This window comes from Globicephala melas, chromosome 15 (genome assembly GCF_963455315.2).
Source record: "Globicephala melas chromosome 15, mGloMel1.2, whole genome shotgun sequence".
NCBI lineage: Eukaryota > Metazoa > Chordata > Mammalia > Artiodactyla > Delphinidae > Globicephala > Globicephala melas.
Window position 1 is genome coordinate 60,849,452 of NC_083328.1, and position 22,938 is coordinate 60,872,389.

Sequence of the window (22,938 nt, forward strand, 5' to 3'; positions counted from 1 at the left end):
TGGACTGCCAGGGAATTCCCAAGGCAGTGTTTCTTTAACGTGCATATTGATCACCCAGGGATCCTGTGAAAATGTTGATCATGATTTAGTAGGTGCGTGATATTCTGCAGTTCTAACCAGCTCCGGGGTGATTCCCTGGTCCTTGGTCCATATGGGGACTAGCAGAGGTCTAGTTGCCCCACACCCACACCTGGGGGATGGACCGGTGCAGAGGACTGAATTGAGAACCCACGTGACATCGCAAATCCTCAGTGGGACACTGCAGGCCACATCAGTGAGCCCCACAGCGCCCCCTGGTGGGTATGGTGCCAGTGTCACCACTGCAGCTTGCAGCCTAGACGATACTTCTGGAAGGTACCCTGGAGGCTAGCTTGGTCATCAGGCACCATGTGGTGAGTCTCCAAGATGGGGAATAGGGGCTGGCAGTGATCAGGCCCCATAGACAGCCGGTTGCTGGGGAAACTTTTCCCAAGCAGGGGTCCAGGACAGGACAGCGTGGCACCAAATACTGGAGCTGTTTGGGGGAAACAAAGGAATGGGAGCCTGGGGGCCTCAACCTTCCGATTACATGTGGTTTCTTAAAAAAATTTTATTTTATATTGGAGTATAGTTGATTAACAATGTTTCAGGTCTATTACTGTGATTTTTTTGACTTTGGAGACTAATCAGGTCTGTGTGTCAGTTTTCCTTTTCTATAAAATGGGCCCACAGTCACATTAGGAGGAATAAATGAGAGCAAGGTGCAGGTTCTTGAGGCCAACATGTCCCAGGCAGTGGGCCAGGTCGAAGGTCGCACAGCCCTCCAACGCATCACTGAAGACCTGGCCCAAGCTGGTCTTAGCTGAATAGCCTAGTGATGTTGCGGATACCAGGGTGGGCAGCAGTGGGGAGGCAAAGGCCCAGAGGTGGGATGTGGCTGGAGCAGATGGGGAGCATGCCCCTTGTTAAATGCCCCAGTCCTTCCTGCTGTGTCTCCTCCATCCCTTCCCTTCTTGGGAACTTGGGACTCTGAGCCCCAGCTGGTAAGGGAGGAGGAGAGTGAGCGACAGGCCAGCAGACCAATGGGCCCCTGAGGTTGGGGTGGGGCGGGGCTTGTGCTGCCATGGAGAGGAGAGAAGCTGTTCTGTGGGGGAGGAGGGGGCGGGTGGGAAGAGGACCTGGAGATTGAGGGGAAGGGAGAGAGCAAACAAAGGGGTCAGGAGGGAAAATAATGCACTGGCTTCCTGAGGCCCTGCAGAGGCTGGGCAGGGAGAGAGGGCCAGGGGCAGAGGGGACCAAGGCTGGCGGCAGGCAGGCCGGGGCAGGCGGGCCCTAGATGGCATTGTTTGAAGTGGCCGGCTAATTGCACAGAGCAGCCTGAGCCTCATACCACGGCCCAGCCCCCTCCTCTGTCCTGGGTGCTGGCTTCTGAGCCTTCAGGTCGAGTGGCCACATGGAACCAAGTCCCGATCCTCCGAGTTTGGTGAGGGGGCCAGGCTATGGGGGGCAGCCTGGGTGGGGTCCTTGGGCGGGAGTATCACCCTGAGGACAAGTCATGGGGCCTCTCTTGGCCTGAGGACCTGGAGCCATTGGCGGGAGGTTTGGGGGCGTGCTGCCCCCTTGTGCCCTTGCTTCCCTGCTACCCTCCTCATTCTGGCCCTCCCGCAGGAAACAATGAAGGGAGACACCAGACAGCTCAACGGAGAGGAGGACGCCAGCAGGAGGGAAGACTCCATCCTCACCAACGGGGGCTGCAGTGACCAGTCTTCCGACTCCAAGGACGCGCCCTCGCCCCCAATCCTGGAGGCTATCAGCAGCCCGGACATCAGAGGTGGCAGAGGTGGAAGAGGTGGCCTGGCCTGTGGGGAGGACGGGTGGGCAGGCACTGGGGACCACAGCTGGCACACGAGCCTCCGAGCAGACTCAAGGCAGGTTGTGGGGCAAGAGCCTCATACCACGGATCTGGGGAAGCTCCAGGGAAGGGAAGAGGATGGAGGCAGAGCCCCTGGCCTCCCTATTTTCCAGTCACCTCAGCTGGGACTCTGAGCAAGTGACCCCAAGGCGATGACCCTTGTTCTTTTCCTGACACGGGGGTGGTTGTGGCATAGACAGACTGAGGTTTTTCGCCCTTTTACAGGGGCACCCCTCTCCCCTAGCAGCTGGGCCTGTGATTTTTATGGGAAGAAATACACTCGGGCAGGGAGCGTCTAAGGCTTGCTGCCAATCCCACCCTCTCCTCCCTTCCCCTATGCTGCTCCCAGATCAGATCCCTTGGGATCCTCCCCACTGAGATTTTCTGGCCCAGCTGATTTGGAAACCCCTGTATTGTCCCATCCTGCTATTGAGAACTCCTCAAATTGTGCTGTCCAATAGCACTTTCCAGAGGGTGAAAGTGTTCTATTTCTGCATTGTTCACTACAACAGCCAGGAGCCACGTGTGAGCACTTAATGTGGCTGCGATGGCAGGCACTGGAATGCTCATTTAAGTGGAGTTAGTGACCACTGACTGGGGCAGCACAGTTCTGGAAGGAACGTGTCAGGGGTACCATCAGTAGTGTTTCGGGTTCTATATTTCATGCAGGCCTTGGGTCCTGTTTCCTTACTAATACATTGAGAGGACTATGGGTCCCGAGGGGTTAGGAGTTAAGCCCTGAAGATGCCAGTGGGTTTAGGGAGACCCCAGGCCACAGCCCAGAGAAGAGACAGGACAGCCTGGCGGCTGCCCCTTCCTCAACAGACTTCGGTTCTTTCCTCCACAGGCCGCCGCTCAAGCTCACGACTGTCTAAGAGGGAGGTCTCCAGCCTGCTAAGTTATACTCAGGTACCCGCTCCACGCTCGCTTTCTGGGATTCGGGGGACTTCTCTTTGCTTTGCATCAAATAGGATACCTGAGGCCCACTTAAATTGGTACCCAGTAAATACTTGTTGAGTGAGGAATTTGAACATTGCTAGGCACACAGAAGATGTCCAGCAACCTCACTTAGGATGCCATTTGCTGCCGTGATTTGCCAAGTTTTTGAAATTATTTTTTTCTCAATCTGGATGATCGATTACATTGATAAATTCCTACTGTAGTAAGCTGTCCTTTTATTCCTGGAATGAGACCAACTTGCTCATGGTATGTTTTAGATTGGATGTACTTTAGCATCTATTCATGAGTAAAATGAATGTATGATTTATTTCTTGTAATAATATCTGTGTCCGGTTTGATAGCAAGGTTGTATGGCCATGTGGCCTCAAGGATTATTTTTTTCACGTTGGAAAGAATTTGCCTGGCTTGTTTTAGTGGATTTGCAACAATCACTGAAATATCTTTTACCACTTGTTGCAATATCAGTGTTTCTGCTTGATTAGTTTTTTCCAAGTTATAGTTTTTCCATGTTTTTTCCACTCTTGACATTATTTACGCCTTCTGTTTTCCTATTAATCATATTAGTTTTGTCCATTCGGTTACTTTTTCAAAGAACCAGTGTCAGGCATTGGGACAAAGTCATGGACAAAAGTTGTGGACCAATGAAAACCTACCCTCATACAGCTTCTGTTATCCTCGTGGAGGACAACAAGTGGGCACCCATATGATGAGGAATGAGAGCTGTGTGGGGAACTGGGAAGGGCCAGTGCTGGATCAGAGGCTCAGAACAGCTGTTTTAGCCTCTGAGCACTTCCTCTGTGCCCTGCCTTGGGCAAGCATGCATTATTTGATTCTCATTATAAGCCTGTTGTTCCTTTATAAGGGAAGAACCATTGTACCCATTTTAAAGAGAGGAACGGACTCACTAGAGGCCTTAGTTGGCAAGTGAAAGTCAAGTTCTTAACACTCCGGCAAGACCTCGAGCCACTCACCACTGCTCTGGTTCTCATGCTCAGTTTTTGTTGGGTTTGGTGTGCAGCATGGGACATGCACTTGACACAGGATTGGCACCATTTCTTCTTGGTCACTGTAGCAAGAAGCATCTCCCTTGAGCCTGTGATTTCTCCCAGACACTGTTAATTGTGGAGATTGCGTCTCCCTAGGTCTCCCTGCTGTGCACAGCGAGCTAGTCTAACCATGGTGTGGGCACGGAAGGCTTCACGACGCACTTTGCATTGACACCGTTTCTTTGGTTTTCTAATTCCACCAAGGTTTCTCTTAAATTCATGATCATGTGGTAAGCCACTGCAAAATATCTTTTGAACAAAATGAGGTTGAAAATCTTTTTAAGTCACTCAGACCAATATTATGATTGTTTTCTATATGATTGGCTCTTCGTTTTAAAACTATTTTGGTTATATGACATCCTAAAATTCATAATGTTTCATTTGTAAAGGATCTGACGGGCGATGGAGATGGCGAAGGGGAAGATGGAGACGGCTCCGACACTCCAGTGATGCCAAAACTCTTCCGTGAAACCAGGACTCGGCCAGAAAGCCCAGCTGTAAGTGCCAGCCCTAAGCCAAGGCACTTCAGCCACACGTCAGCCTGCATTAAAGACCTGGTCCAGGGTCTCCCAGGGGGAACTTTTTTGTTTTTGTTTTTTGCGGTACACGGGCCTCTCACTGTTGTGGCCTCTCCCGCTGCGGAGCACAGGCTCCGGACGCGCAGGCCCAGCGGCCATGGCTCACGGGCCCAGCCGCTCCGCGGCATGTGGGATCTTCCCGGACCGGGGCATGAACCCGTGACCCCTGCATCGGCAGGCAGACTCCCAACCACTGCGCCACCAGGGAAGCCCTCCCTGGGGGAACTTGGAACAAATGTTTTGAAATTGGAAAATGATAGCAAAGCTAATGAATTATCATTGTGAAGGTTTTCACATGGCAGTTCTCTACTTTTTTGGGAAGCACTCTAAGAAGTGCCCAAGGGTGATAGTTTGCAGGTAGATGATTCAACTGCCCGTTACCTTTGGGAGTCGCTTCTGTAGTTGGATTCTGTGACTTAAAAGCTAGAAATGGGAAGGCAATTACTGCTCATGGTCACCCAGCCTGTTAGAAAGCAGGCTGACACTCGGTGACCATGGCAGGTGCAGTTGATAATCTCACCCATGCGATGTGTATCATCCCGTTTTTTTACAGATGACAGAAGACGCCGGTAGTTTACTCAAGGTTAAACATTAACTCTTGTGTGCAGGATTTGAACACAGGTCTGCAACACCCAAGTTCATGCCATTTTTGAGAAGGAAGCATAAGGGCTTCTCATCCGTCTTGATGATCCAGTACCTTTGGGAGGAATGCAACAATAGTAATAATGCTTTTGGAAAAGAAAAGTGTTTGATTGAGAGTAAACTTGGATTTTATTTTTCAGTTCAATTTGCAGGTGCCAGTTTCAGCTGTGCCAGGCAGAGTGGGAACTGCTGTAGATTGTCAGGCAGCCCTGCCGGCCACCCTGATCCCTTATCCCACAGACTGGGGAGTTTCTGGGTGGGAAGTAACCAGTCCAGAATCCCTTCCTGCTAGACCACCTTGTTCACTTCTGTTGGCCTGAGGCTGCCTCCCAAGCCCAGTCCTCTGGGCCCCCTGTCTAAGACCCCAGCCTCCATTCACCAAAGGCCTCGTGCTTATCCTCTCTTGCTTCCAGGTCCGAACTCGAAATAACAACAGTACCTCCAGCCGGGAGAGGCACAGGCCCTCCCCACGTTCCACCCGAGGCCGGCAGGGCCGCAACCACGTGGAGGAGTCCCCCGTGGAATTCTCAGCTACCAGGGTTGGTTCCCCGGACACTCAGACCCCTGCCCCCAGTCTCTAACTGGAAGATCTGCCCCTCTCACCACACCACGGAAAGTGGCCGCTGTTATAACCTGCTTCCTTTCTTCACACTCACCACCCTTTCAGGGTCTTACCTTTCCTTTCTCTCCCGGGTGCTGGGTAAGCTCTTCCTAAGCCTGATGACTTCTCTCCTGGCCTGATCCCTGGATGGAACCGTGGTGGGAATGCAAGAATTCCCTGTTGACTGGGTTCTTACTCCTCCTCGGAAAAAGCTCAAACCACTGATTCCAGAACTGTCTTGTCTCCTTAGTATCTTCAGTGACTCTCTTGAGGCAACCCCACGGGTTACAGCAACTCTCGACTCCTGTTGCAAAGCTGGGCACCAGGGAGCCCTCTCTGAGCATCACTTGTTATCCTGACTTGGTCCTTGATTCTGTCCTTGTCCTTAAGGAAGTTGCTTTCTCTCGCCACTTAAGGGACACTTACTTGTCCCTGGAAAACCATCCTTGGTGGTCTCTGTTTCATTAACTTACATCTTCACTCTGCTTCACTTCTGCTTGCTTGGGAAGCCATTGGGGGTACCACTGGTCTCTGGTCACCCACCTGGTCTGCTGTGGCCCAAGCCATGTGTCCTTTTGTCCACAGTCCCTGAGACGGCGGACAGGATCATCGGCAGGTGCGCCATGGCTGTCCCCTGCCAGCCCCTACCTCACTATTGACCTCACAGATGATGAAGTGGTGCCCCAGAGCAGCAGTACGCCCTATGCCCGCCTGGCCCAGGACAGCCAGCAGGAGAGCATGGAGTCACCGCAGGTGGACGCAGAGGGCAGAGATGCAGACAGCACTGAGTATCAGGTACCACTGGGGAAGGGCTGAATATAGGGAAAAGGGAACACTTACCCACAGGTGACTTACTACGGTTCTTGTCACTTTTATCATAATATTTGAATTCGCTCGCCAAGTACATTTTTCATATGCAACATGGTCCTTGCTGTATCCTTATCTCCTAGACATAACTCAAGCACCAGATTAGTTTACCATCGGATTACTGATTTTCTGAACATGACATCTTTGTACCTAGATATATATACCTTGTATATATAATTTATAATTCTGTTCATCATGTTTACATATACAATTGTTGATCTGCTTCTTTCCCTTATTAGGAACTGGAGTTGCCTCACTTTCATGTCTATAATCCATTGTATTGTGTAATCCATCTAGGGTTGTTCATAATTAACCAGTTGAGCTTGTTGGTTTCACTCGGGCTTCGCTACATACGCATGTGTATATGTATGTACACATATCATGTAGAAATCCTTTTTTCCATGTACATGACTTCAGAGTAGATCTTTTTTTAAAAATTAATTTATGTTTGGCTGCATTGAGTCTTCACTGATGCATGGGGGCTTTCTCTAGTTGCAGCGAGCGGGGGCCACGCTTTGCTGTGGTGCACAGACTTCTCACTGTTGTGGCCCCTCCCGTTGCGGAGCTTGGGCTCGAGGCACGCAGGCGTCAGTAGTTGTGACATATGGGTTCAGTAGTTGTGGCTCACGGGCTCTAGGGTGCAGGCTCAGCAGCTGTGGCGCATGGTCCCAGTTGCTCCGCAGCATGTGGGATCATCCTGGACCAGGGCTCGAACCCGTGTCCCCTGCATTGGCAGGCGGACTCCCAACCACTGTGCCACCAGGGAAGTCCCAGAGTAGATCTTATAGATACATTTTAATAACCTGCATGATTCCATGGGCATCTCACCTTTTATGGCAAGTTTTTATGTGCAAGCGGCCAAATTTTTTTTTTTTTTTTTGCATTTTAACGGCTTTGTAATATCCCATTTGATGGCCTGTGGTGGGAATATCCAGGTTTTTCACTCTCTTACTTCCTGTGAGTTTTCAGTTAATATCTTTCCAGATACTAGGTTACATGTTACAGGTTACATATTATAGATCCAATATAAAAAACCCCACGTTCCTGTCAAATAAGCAAGCCTGCCCACGCTCTGCCCCTTATTTTCAAGCCATTCTCACTGAATTTTCAACCAGGAAGTGTTGGAGGTAGGGAATTTCCTGAGGAACTCTGCCTGCACTTGCAGGAAGCCCTGTGTTAGACTCCGAGGCAGTTGCCGTCGGGGTCAGTGGGACAGGCAGGGCTTTTCCTTGGCCCAACTGGTCTGTCTCATTGCGATTCCTTCATGTGGTTTTTCTTGCAGGACGGGAAAGAGTTTGGAATAGGGGATCTCGTGTGGGGAAAGATCAAGGGTTTCTCCTGGTGGCCTGCCATGGTGGTGTCCTGGAAGGCCACCTCCAAGCGTCAGGCAATGTCTGGCATGCGGTGGGTTCAGTGGTTTGGCGACGGCAAGTTCTCCGAGGTGAGTCCAGGGCAGGGTGAGCTTTCATGAGCTTACAGACCCACAGTGTTTTCCTTCCCTTCCTTTTACAGTTGCCTTTTAAGATAACGGCCTGCTTTCTGCAGATGGTTGAGACTCTGTGACTCTGTGTGTCCAAAAGGAGGACAGAAACTTACCTTGCTCATTGGCTCACACAGGCCCAGAGCTCTGGATCCATGGCCACCTGGGCTCTGTTGGTCCATTTCTCTGTGGCAGAGTCACCAGTATGAATTCTGAGGGGCAGGAGTGGCCACCTGGGAAGATACCCTCAAAGTATTCCAGTGGAGAAGCCTGGAAGAGACAGGAAGGGGTGTCTGACTCAGTCATTTAGTCCTAGGGGCAGAGTTATGGAAAAGTTCTTTGAGTGGTGATTTCAGTGTTTCTTGATTATTGATATTAGCCATTTAAAGCTCACCTTTTGTGTATATATATTTTTTAAATACTTTATTAAGATAAAAATTTGCTTTACAGTGCAGTGCATAGATCTTAAATGATCTATGATTCAATGAATTTTCGAAAATGTATGCACATATGTAAACAATATCTCAACCCAAATATAGAACATTTCGACCTCTGCAGTACGTCCCCTGTACATACCATCCCCATAGGTGACCGCTGTTCTGATTTCTATCACTATAGACTAGTTTGGATTATACACAAACTTATGTAGATAATATAATATATACTGTTTTGTGTCTGGCTTCTTTGCATGTACATATATTTTTGAAAGTTGTCCTGTTGTAAAACTCATCTTTCTTTTTTTTGTTTTTTGCGGTACACGGGCCTCTCACTGCTGTGGCCTCTCCCGTTGCGGAGCACAGGCTCCGGACGCGCAGGCTCAGCGGCCATGGCTCACGGGCCCAACCGCTCCGCGGCATGTGGGATCCTCCCAGACCGGGGCATGAACCCGTGTCCACTGCATCGGCAGGCAGACTCTCAACCACTGCGCCACCAGAGAAGCCCAATACTCATCTTTCTTGATGAGAGTCTATGTTGGGGATGAATCAGGCTATTTTGATTCTTACACCTTTTTGAAGACACCTTCGTAGACCTCCAGGTTTTGATTAGAATGCGGCAAACAATACTTTTCCTGTGATGTTGACACAGGAACATTAGTACCTGTTAGTACCTGATGATGAGGACACATCCCTCAATGTGTCCAGAGGTTAGGTGAGGAACAGCAGAACAAGTGGGCTGGGGTGGAGGCAGGTGTGGGAATGAAGGGCCAGCTAGTACATCTGTGGGACTTGGCCTCAAGTTGAGATTCTAGTTTTCCCATAAATTGGGCCATTTGCCATTAACACATTGACGTTCTCAAAGGGCAAGAATAATATGACCTGGAGTATCCCTCATGGGGAGCGTCTGCATACAGAGGTCCTCCTTGGCCAGCAGAGGGAGCTGAAGGACAAATGTCCTGGGCCTGTGCTCTCCCTGAAGCATCTAATTGCAGGGCTATGACTTGTGTGCAATGAAATGAAAAAAAACATGGAGTGTTTGTAATTGCTTTGGCCCAGTGAGACATAAAATGTGCTTAGCAAGACTTAGCAAGACTGCGTCTGATGCTAATATTTAAGATGCTGTTATGTTAGCATTATGGGATGGGATTGCAATACGGGGCCTGGTGCTTGGGCCGCTTGCTCTACTGAAGCAGTTTGGCATTGGGGTAGCACCTGCATTTCCATGCACAACCGTGTTGAATCCCAGTCCCTTCTCACCAGTAGCGGCAACACTCCTATGGGTGGTTGGGCTTAGAGATTGAGAGGGGAGCATGAGTGCCAGCACTGGGGAGAATGAAATATCACATGTCTTGTCAGCTCTGAAACCTGAACGCCCAGTTTCATCTCATAATTGGCAACCCAAGTGGTTCACGCACGGCCTGGGGACTTGGGGATGAGACTTGTAGCATATGGATCTGTAGCCCCAGTGGAATTCCTGTATCACCAAGTCACGATTACTAAAAAGAGCGTCGTCTGTGCCAGGCACTGTTCTCTAAACACATCCGTTAGCTCAATTAATAAAAGGCTAAAGTAAGTAGACAGTAAATAGTAATCACAGCTATCTGTCATGCTCACGAAGGAGGAAAGAACATGTGCAAAACCCCTAAAATCGGAGCATCTGTGGTGAATTTCAAGACTGAGCTGCAAGGGGGTCACACCAGGGATCATGAAAGTCATTTGCTCTGAAAATATCTGTGAACCTGATCCCCAGGAATAAGCTCATGAGAAACCCAGGGCACCCGAGACACAGGCTGTAGGTGAATGTTGACGATGGCTTTCTCTTCTAGATACCAGCAGATAAGTTGGTGGCCTTGGGGTTGTTCAGCCAGCACTTTAACCTGGCGACCTTCAATAAGCTGGTCTCTTACAGGAAGGCCATGTACCACGCTCTGGAGGTAACATGGTGGTGGGTGGCTAGGGCCTGGCCCCAAGAATGGGGTTAACGCAAGAAACATACAGAAAGCTAACTCGGTGTGGCCAAGGATGGGTTGGAGGGGACTGGGGCAAGCAGGGAGGAAGGAGGTTGAAAGACAGTGGCCTGACAGGCCGTGCTGGGAAGGGAAGGAAGGGATTTGAATCTGCCCATGATTTCCCAGTGCTACCCCAGCTCCCCGCTGGTCTCCGTCTGAACTGCCCACTGAATGAGGAAGGAGGAGCCCTGGGAGGTAGGAGGCGATATTCGAACCAGTGAGCAAGCTTTTCCAGAGCTTGTGGTTCAAGGCCAAGAATGGGCAGCTGCTGAGGGTCAGCTGCTTCCTCCCCTTGTCCGTGGGATCCGTCAGGCTCTGTCCTTCCTCTACCTTGACTTGCAACTGAAAAGATCAGTGTCCTCTGTCCAGCATTTATGAGATAAGCTCTGTGCTTAATTAGACATGTAAGTCCTGGTGCTTCTGAAATAGGACTTAACACCTCCGCACCTTCATTAGGGAAATTAAACAAGAAACCTGGAGCTTTCTCAGAGGCCATGAGACAGTGCTGGCTGATGCTTCTCCTATAGCTAAAAGTGACGCAGCTAATTCTGACCCTCTACCCTCGAGAGAGAGCTGACCACTCCAGTTCCCTACAGGGAAGAGATCATATTTGGTGCCTGTGTGGGGAGACTTAACGCTCCCCCCATGGCCTGTCCCTGCACAGGGCGTTCCTCGCTGTCACATACCACAGCTCAGGACAGCTGTCTGGCTATGAAAGGGCCCAGTGTAAAGGGGAATGCAGGCCCCAGCAAGGGGCATCCCTGGGTGGGGCCAGGCAAGCACCCGCCCCTCCTGTTCATCAGATTCTCTCTCTGTCTCGGCAGAAAGCCAGGATGCGGGCTGGCAAAACCTTCCCCAGCAGCCCTGGAGACTCGCTGGAGGATCAGCTGAAGCCCATGTTGGAGTGGGCCCACGGGGGCTTTAAACCCACCGGGGTCGAGGGCCTCAAACCCAACAACAGGCAACCAGGTGGGAATGGCTCCCTGTGGCAGCACCCCTACTTCTGCTGGTGGGAGCACCCTGGGGAGATGCAGTCACCCCCTGCTGCCTCCCATCCCACCCCGGCTTTACAGCAGCCGGTCGGCCCTGGCTGGCTCCTTAGTTTAGTGAGTTTTTTCCAACAGCCTAGCCTTTTCTAGTTTCACTGGACACTTTCCTGCCAAAAGGTCAAGTACACATAACCGGGATTGAATCTGTTCTTTGTTTTTTATTTACTTTTTAATTGTTTTACATCTTTATTGGAGTATAATTGCTTTACAATGTTGTGTTAGTTTCTGCTGTATAACAAAGTGAATCAGCTATAATGTATACGTATATCCCCATATCCCTTCCCTCTTGCACCTCCCTGAGTCTGTTCTTAAAGCTTGAGTAAACAGAGTCAAGATGGAATCTTCACTAGCATCTTTTTTTAAAGGAAAAAATAATTAAGCTCTGCATATTGGAGAAAACTTGGAATGTGTTTTTAAAAAAACCCTACAAACTCCCAAAATCTATGTCACCTCCATTCAGAAACGGGCATCATCTATCCTCACATTGACCAGTATTGCATTTCCCCCATTATTAGGGATCTGTGGTTTCTTGTTGTCACTCTCCGGAAATCCAGGATTTGTCCTACAATCCTTATATTTAACGCAGTGTTTTCTGTTTTGTTTTGTCCCTCCCCGCCAAAAGTGGTTAATAAGTCGAAGGTTCGTCGTGCAGGCAGTAGGAACTTAGAAGCAAAGAAACACGGTATTCCCTCCCCATCTTTTGACTATGCACTCTTTCTCTGCACTTTCTTTCAATTTCTTTGCATACACAGTGGTCACTGGAAAAGAATCAAATCTGTTAAAAGTCAACCTGAGCTCTTACCCCTGCCCCTTCACTCCAACCTTCGCAGCTGCCCTTTAGGGCCATATTTTTGGGTGTGCACGTCCTTCCAGCTCTTTCTGTACACTGGTTGGATTCCTGCTTTCCCTTTATTTCTCTATTTATCGTATAAGCACTGTCAAATGTCATTTTCTCACTAAAGGGTCCTTATGATTTTTAACGGCTGTGTAATTTTCTCTCCTAGGGTCAGAGTCAAACTTAACCATGTCCCTTATGGATTATACTGTACAGGTTGAATAAAAATACAATGGAATTTATAGACATATAAACAGTAGCCACCTAATATAATTAAATGTTTTCTAGTAGCCACATTAAGAAGCTTAAAAAAAGAGTAAAATTAATATTCATCATACACTTAATCTATTTCCAACATTGTAGCATTTCTAACAGTCAGTATAAAAAAAATTAAGATATTTTACATGACCTTTTAGCCCTATTTTCAATATCTCATTTTTGATGTGTCTTAGAACATCTCAATTTGGATTCTAAATTCTCATTAGAAATACTTGATGTCTATTTTCACAAATGTCCAACTTGTTCCAAATGAATTAGTTAATTGGATCAATTGCAGTTTTTAAATTCACATAGAAGTTAAATGTAGAATGCAGTTCCTCAGTCATACAAGTGACATTGCCAGTTCTCAGTAGCTACATGTGGCTATCAGCTCATTGGGGATCATAGACAGTGTCAGGGTTTCATCTATAGACTGAGCTGTGTCTAATTGTCTTTGTGCTGGGTCTAGAGCATGTATTTTGCAACTACAGCTGTTGAAGACCCTGTACGTGGGTTAGCTACGTGAGGAGTTTTAAATTACATCCTCATGCAAATTTTCCATAGAGGGGCCTGAGACACCCAGGGTAGACTCATGTCATGGCCGGATGCAGCCGGCACCCAGGCATAGCAACCAGGGTCCTGTCCTCCCAGCACCCTCCTCCCACCCAGCCATGGCTGCCTTCTCCCCACCTTTCACAGAGAACAAGACACGAAGACGCACAGCTGACGACTCCGCCACTTCTGACTACTGCCCCCCAGCCAAGCGCCTCAAGACAAATTGTTATAACAATGGCAAAGACCGAGGAGAGGAGGACCAGAGTCGAGGTGATTGTGGGGCAAGGAGGCTGGGGGGCGGTCCATCCTCAAGTGGAGTGGGCAGGTAGTGACCACCCCGCAAGGGCGTAGATGATCAGTAAGAGGCTCCCCGACCTCATCTCACCCCTTCTTTTTTCTAAACAGAGCAAATGGCTTCAGATGTTTCCAACAACAAGAGCAATCTCGAAGGTAAGGCCCTATCCCTGGTTGGCTTCCCTGCCTGGGTAGTGCTCCCAGCCTGTGCTCCAGGCCTGCTGGTCTGCCCGGCGGAGGTCCACCCCCAACTCTGCGTTGACCTCAGGTCGAGGCGTGGACATCTTACTCAGATGCTACTTAGAATGAGTTGCCTGATTTTCACTGAGGCTGATTCCTAAGATCAGTGAGCAGGAAGTGTGCCTGGGGACAGAATGGAAATGAGGATGCTTGGGCCGGGAGAGCCCAAAACCTGAAACCATGATCTATGGCCTCATGAGCCCCCTGAACAAGCACTGCAACTGGCTTTGGGGTGAAAGGCAGGCACACTTCACCACTGTCACTCTCCAGCCAACTCTGGTTCTTTGCCCTGGCTGGGAATTCCGCTGGGATCGAAACTGCCCAGTACTCATCTAATGGAACTCGGAATGTGTGAGGACAGCTGTCTATTGCTTCCTCAGCCCGATGTCCTTTAGTCAACAAATAGTAAGTGGTTAGTCGGTGCTGGGTAGGAAAACAACAGAGCTGTTGACCCAGGGAGCCCCAATTGGAGCAGGCCCTTTTGATTCTGGGAACTGGACCCATGATCCTCCTATCCCCCAAGATTCCTTCATCTGTCTGCTTCCTGGCAGGGGGTGCTTGGTATTTATTTTGCAGGCCCGGTCCACCTGGTCAGGGATGGAGATCAGTAAGACCTGCTGATGTGAAGGGACAGGATAGCCTATAGTAAAAGGACCCGGGCTCTGAAATTCCAGCCATGGCTCTGTGTAGGATTGGTCACGGGCAAGTCCTATCATGATGAGACAACAGGCAAACTGGCATCACCACAAATTCTCCAAAAGTCCCAGTCTGTAAAGAGTCTTTAAAGATTTTTCATACCAGACCCTCCAAGCTTGGTTCCTCTGCCGGCACAGCTGCTCCTTGTTCTGTTCTGTGGACACCACCCTGCCCCCCCACTTCTGGGTCAGACGTTTGCCCGTCTTGTGGGACCTTCTGCTTGGAGCTGTCGATTTAGCCTCTCCATCTCTGGAACGGAGATGGCAACTTTGAAGCACAGTCAAAGGAACAAATGGTGGAGAATCTCTGGCATATTCCTAACGTGGAGTCAATAAGAACAGAGACACAAGGCTTCAGCAGCTGATCTTGGGGCTGTCATTGCCACAAGCTGCATCCCTGTCTTTCTTACAGATAGCTGTTTGTCCTGTGGTAGGAAAAACCCCGTGTCCTTCCACCCTCTCTTTGAGGGTGGACTCTGCCAGACATGCCGGGTAAGACCAATCCCCACCCTGGACTTTCCTGCCCCTTCCCTTCTTCTCAACTTCCCTGCACTTCCCTAGGATGAAGCACCTGCGTGTAGGCGGTCGGGAAGGCTCTAGTGGGGCCGACCGCCCCACCCTTCACTCCGAGGGGCGGTGCCCCGCAGACCCCAGCCAGCTGTCCCTGTAAAGAGCAGGCCGCCCGTGACCTGTTCTATGGCTGCGTTCTAGGGCCTCCGCCAGTGAGCAAGCGAGCGGGGCCTGGAGGTCCCTGGTCTCCGATTTCACAGGCATTTCTCTCTGGCTGCCAGGACCGGTTCCTTGAGCTGTTCTACATGTACGACGACGACGGCTACCAGTCCTACTGCACCGTGTGCTGCGAGGGCCGCGAGCTGCTCCTTTGCAGCAACACGAGCTGCTGCCGGTGAGCACGGGGACTGGAGCCTCGCTGACCTGGGGACGGGGCCCGGAGTCAGTATTATATCTGTGGGGCCTGTCCTTGAAGTCTCTATGTCCCTGAAGTAGAACTGGGATGTAGGGATGGGTTTAAGAAAGGCAGGGAGCGGGCTAGAGAAGGATCCCCAGAGCTGCCTGTGGACTGAGGGCGCCCAGGTGTCCAGGGAGAGGTTGCTGTTCCTCACACACAGGGCCTTCCTGCCCATGGGGAAGGGCAACTGGGGGCCCGAGAGGGTTTCAGCCAGCACACGCCAGCTCCGTGGGGAGGGTGGGGTTCGCAGGAGAGCCGCCTGATGACAGGCACCCCTCCTCCCCGCTACCCGGCGTAGGTGCTTCTGCGTGGAGTGCCTGGAGGTGCTGGTGGGCCCGGGCACGGCAGCGGACGCCAAGCTGCAGGAGCCCTGGAGCTGCTACATGTGCCTGCCCCAGCGCTGCCATGGCATCCTGCGGCGCCGCAAGGACTGGAGTGTGCGCCTGCAAGCCTTCTTCACCAGCGACCCGGGGCTCGACTACGTAAGCCTGGCACCCGCCCCAGTCCGTGGAGTTCACGGAAACAAAGCTCCACTGTACAGAGGAGCGTCTGAGAGCCTCAGACTGGAGCCCCGGCTAATTGTCCCGTGTGCGCTTCCCAGGCAGCTCCAGTGTTCTTCCCTCCCCTCCTTCTTGGCTTGGCTTTTTCAAGGGCCTGCTGAAGAAATAGGAATGGAACTGACCCAGCCTTAGTCTCAGTGGAACTGCAGAGGGGAGGGAAGCCTGTGACCTACTCCCAAGTCTTAGTGGGCATATATGGCTTTTCCTGGGCTGCAATTTCATGGAGGAGCACGTGTCTTTTTGTGGGTGACTTTGCACCCGTGTCAGAGCCTCATCTGTTCCGTGTCTAAGGGTAGAAGGGCCATCTGTGCCAAAGCTCCCCAGGGCATCCCAGCGAAGAAAGGGCAGAGCTCAGGGCTTGTGTCCTTCAGAGGAAGGCCAGCCCTTCCTCCTCCCAGAGCTTGAGTCCCCCTCCCCATACCCACACCTTGACCTCCATGACCTCTTTATTTAACCTGGCAGGAAGCCCCCAAGTTATACCCTGCGATTCCCGCAAACCGAAGGCGACCCATTCGAGTCTTGTCCCTGTTTGACGGAATTGCGACAGGTGAGTTAGGAGTTCACCTGGGGATGCTCACCTGATCCAGGTGTCCGTTGTCAGTGTCAAGAAAGACCCCTGGGAAGTACCTGTTGGTCACCTGTTCTGAGAAATCCACTGGCTCCTTGTTTCTCTCCTCAAACCTCTCCACCATTTCGCCCACCTGGTCCGCTTTTGGTCCTTTTTAAAGGCATGGATATTTTAGCCTCTGCATTTTATTTTTTATTATGTACAGGAATTTTGGAAAATTATTTTCCGTTCCATAAGCATAGATATATTGGGGATTATTAATTGGGCAACTCTGCTCCTAACATCTCTAACGTTGTACCCTCCCGTTTCCTCTAGGTTTCCCGTGTATAGAATAAGCATAGCCAACATGCATGTTTGCCCCGGGACACTTTGCCTGATTTAACTCCTTTCATTGTCAGAACTGCCCTGTGATGCATTGTCAGGAGCATTTCCCTTTTCCTAGAGCAGGAAGCAGTGAGAATGAGTTGCTGTGCACTTAGCATCACTTGTACTTCTATTTGTTCACCAGTGTCCGCCTGCCTAAAACACTGACAGCTTTTAAAGCTTTTTTTTTCTCGGCATGGTTTTGGAGAAGATACCCATTCATGTATCTGACTCTGCTGGGGCGGTAGATGGGGGGCCTTGGCTATGTGCCTGTCAGTTTTAATAAATGCTGTCAGTGGGCTATACCAGTTATATATACATATTTTCTTCATGAAACTCCGCAGAGAGCCTGGGGGGCCCAGTGTGCAGTTAGGTAGGGTTAGACCCTGCCATCTGCAGGGGTCCACTTGAGGACTGCCATGGCCTTGCTGTGTCTGGTCTGAGTTCTGGAGATGGCTTAGCGTCACTGAAAGGAGGGACCCTCGGCCGGACAACCCTGATGTCTTTTCTCTCCCCCTCGACCCCCCCCCCCAAAACAGGGTACTTGGTCCTCAAAGAATTGGGCATCAAAGTGGAGAAATATGTTGCCTCCGAAGTATGTGAAGAGTCCATCGCCGTTGGAACTGTTAAGCATGAGGGCAATATCAAATACGTGAACGACGTCAGGAATATCACAAAGAAAAATGTGAGGGCAGCCCCCCTCTTCCTCCACTCCCTGAGTCCCCCACGTCCTCACAGCCACGTTGCCACCTTCTCCATGCCCGGGGTTGTGGCAGAAGAGAAGGTTTGGTTCCATCAGGCTGCACTGTTAAACCCGCAACTTGGAAATCATTCAGAATGATTTAGATCTTAGCGTATCCTGAGCATTTGGTTTTCTTGGGTCAAAAGTAGAGTTGGGAGACTGAAATCACCAAGCAAGACCTAGAAGCGGGTTTCCTTCTAGCTGGTTACCTGGAACCCAGGCTGTTCATCTCTCCATCCTCACCCCCATCCTGGACTGTTTTTCTCTTGCAGATTGAAGAATGGGGCCCCTTTGACTTGGTGATTGGTGGAAGCCCATGCAATGATCTCTCAAATGTGAACCCTGCCAGGAAAGGCCTGTATGGTGAGCATCCCTTCTTTCCCGTGGTCCCAAGAGACCCTGTGTTCCCTGAGTGCTGGTCCAGGAGGAGTGGGCTGAGAAGGAGCTGTTAGCTTCTGGCCAAACTTACCTGTTGTCTCTGTTCATGCCTCATAGTGACTCCCCAGTCCCCAGAGATACAAATGAGTACCGCAGTGCTGATGCCTGTCATTGCAGAGGGTGGCAGGGAGAAGGGACAGTAAGGCATCAGCCTTAGCTAGTCATCGGGAACCCATTGGCCTCAGTATGGAGGGGTGAGCTGAATGGTTTGAACCTGGCTCTGCCGTTTTCTTTTGTGGGCTCAGAGGGCACAGGCCGGCTCTTCTTTGAGTTCTACCACCTGCTGAATTACACACGCCCCAAGGAGGGTGAAGACCGGCCTTTCTTCTGGATGTTTGAGAATGTGGTGGCCATGAAGGTTGGCGACAAGCGGGACATCTCTCGGTTCCTGGAGGTGAGGGGACCCGGGGTCTTGATTGTCAAGATAACATGAGCATGAAGGCCCTGCTGGCGATGGGGGTGTAGGGTATTTCCAGTGTTGGGAATGATTTCCGGGTTCCCCATGGAGGGCATGGCTAGGTCTGAGTAATGGAATGGAGTCGGTTGGTTCTCTTTAGTACTTGGAAAACATTTGATCTCTCACCTCACCCCAAACCCACTGAAGTCAGATGATGAAACCATCACCTACTTTTGGAGGCATCATGAAGGAGATTTTTTGCTCTAGAGAGTTTTTTTTTTTCTTCTCACACTTGTTCCCAGAAACTCTACATTAGGGACCATGGGCAAGTGAATTATTTACCGTTTAATATGCATCAAGCATTGTAGTAAATACTTTATGTACATACTTATTTCCCCCCAACGTTAGAGCTAAAGTTCTGCTAGTGAGGTTATAGAACTGGCTGGTCAGTTCCCTCATGCCCTGTGAACCTGACCAACCAGTGGCAGAAGTCAGATTTTGCCAACACTGCACTTCCATAACAAGGACCTCAACCTGCTGGATTTCAGTTTTGAGTTGCTTTTACCACTGTACACAGTACACTCTGTAATAACATGGCGTGCCCCAGGGGATACTTTCTCCTATAACCTGCCGGTCTGATCTGGTCTCTTTCCCCACCATTAATTTGGGGGCACTAGCTATGTCCTTCAGTCAGATTCTTGAGGGGAATTGGTCTGTCCCTTGCCTGACAGGAACCATGCCTCCTCCACAGCCAGGGGACTGCCATGTCACCTGTCTGCCGCCTGCATTCTGCCATGGGCTCCCAGCAGCTGCCCTTCTCTCTCCCTGCAGTGTAATCCAGTGATGATTGATGCCATCAAAGTGTCTGCTGCTCACAGAGCCCGATACTTCTGGGGCAACCTGCCCGGGATGAACAGGTAACAAGGGGCTCCGAGTGGGGCAGGTAACAGCCAAGTTAAATATAACTAACGGTATGAGCCATTAACCATCGACTCTTATGAGAGAGACACATTGGAACCTTGTAGAAAGAGCTGGCTCTGCTGAGAAAAGGCCTCACCCTCTGCTTCAGACCAACCCCTTCAACCATAGGGTTATGGTTGAAACCTGTTAGGCTGTACACCAAGTGTACCTGAGAATCTCAGGTCAGGATTCCTCAGTACGTTTATTTCTGCTCTGCCTAGGGACCTGGTGCTTAAAAGTGCCATGTGTTGGAGCAGGCTTCTTCCCAGCGAGGGATGCTGACGTTTCTACACCCCACCTCTCCTCCCAGTTACGGTCCATTGGGAAATGAACTTAATCTCCCCGCCCCTGAGAGGAAGTGATCCCTGGACCAGGCCTGTGGTGACCAATCAGGTGGCAGAGCTGAGATAACAATTGGTAGCCCAAAGCCTGTCTCCCTTGGATTTTCTTGACTGAGATCTTTCCCCAACTTTTCATTAGTCCTTTCATGCTGAGAGCCACAAGGCAAGTGGCTTGGCTGTGGGTTAACTGTCTCCTTTATGTGGCTTCACGGAGGCCAACCTTCTAATTAAGATACCAAATGTGATGGTAATATAACTTGCAAATGAGTTAGCTTCAAAAAAATTCTTCTTTAAAAGGGAGTGTTGGAAACATAACTTTCAGACATTTAGCAAAGTGTGGACAGAGGTCAGAAGGTACTGGAATAGCTTGGGATTTCTGTTGGATGTCTTATATTTTCATTATCAGCCCATCAGATGGTGCAATGTTCATGTGTGGAATGAACTCCACTTATTCACTCCGTTCCTGAGCTGTCACCCTGCCAGACACTTCTGTCCCTGCTGCCAGTTCCGTGGTGACTAGATGTCAGTCTTGGCTCTCACAGAGCCAGTGAGGGAGGCGTAGAGAAGACAAATGATTTCAGGGTCAGGATTGGAGGGGGCACTGGAAGAGTTGATGGGGAGGCTTCTCATCCCAGCAGGACCCAAAGTGATGGAGTGGAGACATGCAGTTGAGAGCAGAAGGGAGAGGATCAGGGAGGCCAGTGACGGGCATTCGCAGAGCAGCTTGGAGAACAGTGTTCCAGGGGTGGGGAGTGGGTGTGGAGTGGGTGTGAGAGGAGGGCTGAGAACTCCGAAGTATGGGCCAAATTATGTGAGGCTTGTAGTCATGGCAACACATATTTACTTTGACCCAGGAGTGCACGTGAGATTTTAAGCGGATGAGATGAGTTGTGTCTCTGGTTCTCAGGGTTTCTGGTGGAAGACTAGACTATCACGTGGTGAATGCAGAAGTGGGGAGGCAGCTGAGGTGTTGTTCAGAGGAGGAGGGCTCTGACTTTGATAACTGTGTTGTGCTCAAGAGGTACCATCCACATGCACTGAACACAATGAGAGCAGTGGCTCCAGGAGGGTGTCCTGTGGGATTACAGGGAGGGATCAGATTCTAGATAATGGGATTTGCTGAGCACTATCTGAGCTGGGATGAGAAGTGAACTGCTACAGGTGGGCTGTGCAGGATCCATGACTCGGCCAGCGTCAACCCCGGGTCACAGACCCAAATCCAGCCTTTAGACCAAACATCTTGGTTGTTAAGATTTCAGTCCTAGAATCAACAGAAGGTAGAGCAGGGCTGTGAGCCCTTAGCTCCCCTGGGTCCATGGAAGAGTTGGGAATGGAGAGAGGGTGAGGTCAGCGAGGCATTATTCTGTGTTCGATGGCCCCTCTTGCGGGCACCATATCCAATCTTACGTCTGATTTCTTTTTGGCCTTGGAGTTGCTTACACAGGGATGCTGTGGTGTTCATCAACTCTGTGCATTCAGACCTTTTGCTGGTTTTCTGGTCTGGACCTGCTTAACCACTTCATTTTCTGAAGTTCTATCCATTCACCTTCTCAAGCATCTGTTTTCCTCTCTCTGCTTTTGCAGGTTTCAGTGGTGACAGTTACAAGGGGGAATTAATTTTAGTCCTTTTGTGAACCACCTTTTGTCTTCACTTGGACCCATTATTAAAGCCTCCTGAGGCTGCACTCCAGCAATAAGCAAGCAATCATGGCTTTGATGTGCTAGTTGGAGTGAGCAGACCCACAAAGACCTAATCCAAGCTCCTGAGGCTCAGAGAGGTGGCAGAACTTGTTCAAGGTCATTCACTCAGCCAGCGAGCGTGGGGCTGAGACTGAGGCATCTCCTGCCTCCTCCAACAATGTGCTTCCCCATCCTGCTCCCCTCAGTGAAGGAGCTTTGACTACTGTTAACATTTGGGAAGGAGGAGCATTCACTCCTGGACATTGGGCTCCCCGCCCCCCGGCCGCCATCAAGGGGCTAGTCTGTCCCTGGCTCAGCACACAGGCTCGTGCTCATGCCAGGGCCATTTTTATCATGTATTTGTAGCAAAGTTCACTGCCAGAGCACATTTTGCAGCTTGGGCTCTCACTCCCACCTTGGGAGGCACCTAGCCAAGGCCCCTTTCCAGGGGGTAGGAAGTAATGGGTTTTGGATGTTCTCAGGCCTGTGATAGCATCAAAGAATGATAAACTCGAGCTGCAGGACTGCCTGGAGTTCAATAGGACAGCAAAGGTAAGATGTGCTCTGTGCCTGGCCCACTGGGAAATGCACTTGGTGATCTCTAATCGGGACTTGACCTTGGTGTCCAATTTGTTCCTGCCCCTCCCCCCACGTGACTCCCTGGTGCTGGGCTTCTTTCCCCACATAATTGTTCTATCCTGTCTAAAAGTACAGCGTAGGAGAGGTTCTTGATAAACAAATCACTATGAGAAAAGGCAAGTAGACTTTCCGATTGTGAAGGCACACTCCACAGAGACTCAGCTCATCCTCCCAGTGAGAAATGAGTACACTTTTGCAGGAAAAAAAAAAAAAATCCACGGTTAAGTCATGGATAATTCTATTAAGATCTCCATAAACGTACTTTTCAATGTTTCCATTAAGCTAAGCTCCATTCATTCAAACCCTGGTTGACCATCCTCTACAGTCTGGGTGGACTTTTAATTTTGCTTAATCTTGCTTGATCAATAACTCTGTTTTCTTGGCCCCCATGTGATCTCATTTTTGGTCATTTGTTGTTTATCTCTTGTTCTCTCTGAGGCTGGTCCTTCCTGTTCATTAACTTCTTGGTGTTTGTGGGAAGCACAGAGTGTTCTTGTTCTTCCAACTTTCCTTTTCTCATTCCCTCTCAGAGTCCGGCCCTGACACTCTCTCTCTGCCACCCACCCTCCCTCCTCCTTCCCTTACCTGCTTCTGAGCCTTGACCCAGAACCCTTCATTCTGTGCTCACTCCATGATGTCGTTTTGTTCTCCAGTTAAAGAAAGTACAGACAATAACCACCAAGTCGAACTCGATCAGACAGGGGAAAAACCAACTTTTCCCTGTTGTCATGAATGGCAAAGAAGATGTTTTGTGGTGCACTGAGCTAGAAAGGTGAGCAAGGCTGTACGTGCAAAGGGGAATCAAGCAGATAGAGAGAAAGGGGAAGAAAACATGGTTAAGGCCAG

At 50.1% G+C, this 22,938-nt stretch overlaps 1 protein-coding gene across 2 annotated transcripts in view; it reads left to right on the forward strand.

The window, feature by feature from the left end:
* Window positions 1–22,938, forward strand: part of DNMT3B (DNA methyltransferase 3 beta) — a 37,342-nt gene that overhangs the window by 11,683 nt on the left and 2,721 nt on the right. The window contains exons 2-21 of one of the 2 annotated variants that reach the window (XM_030830912.2): window positions 1,648–1,828; window positions 2,739–2,800; window positions 4,287–4,394; window positions 5,531–5,656; window positions 6,304–6,513; window positions 7,868–8,026; window positions 10,329–10,436; window positions 11,336–11,480; window positions 13,353–13,478; window positions 13,614–13,658; window positions 14,850–14,929; window positions 15,229–15,341; window positions 15,703–15,886; window positions 16,427–16,511; window positions 17,435–17,580; window positions 17,910–18,000; window positions 18,321–18,469; window positions 19,304–19,389; window positions 21,936–22,005; window positions 22,746–22,864. In XM_030830912.2, coding sequence (XP_030686772.1) covers window positions 1,654–1,828; window positions 2,739–2,800; window positions 4,287–4,394; window positions 5,531–5,656; window positions 6,304–6,513; window positions 7,868–8,026; window positions 10,329–10,436; window positions 11,336–11,480; window positions 13,353–13,478; window positions 13,614–13,658; window positions 14,850–14,929; window positions 15,229–15,341; window positions 15,703–15,886; window positions 16,427–16,511; window positions 17,435–17,580; window positions 17,910–18,000; window positions 18,321–18,469; window positions 19,304–19,389; window positions 21,936–22,005; window positions 22,746–22,864 — 2,387 coding nt within the window. In that variant the 5' untranslated portion in view covers window positions 1,648–1,653. The remainder of the gene's footprint in view (window positions 1–1,647; window positions 1,829–2,738; window positions 2,801–4,286; window positions 4,395–5,530; window positions 5,657–6,303; window positions 6,514–7,867; window positions 8,027–10,328; window positions 10,437–11,335; window positions 11,481–13,352; window positions 13,479–13,613; window positions 13,659–14,849; window positions 14,930–15,228; window positions 15,342–15,702; window positions 15,887–16,426; window positions 16,512–17,434; window positions 17,581–17,909; window positions 18,001–18,320; window positions 18,470–19,303; window positions 19,390–21,935; window positions 22,006–22,745; window positions 22,865–22,938) is intronic. The other variant, XM_060285120.1, reaches the window with a different exon arrangement.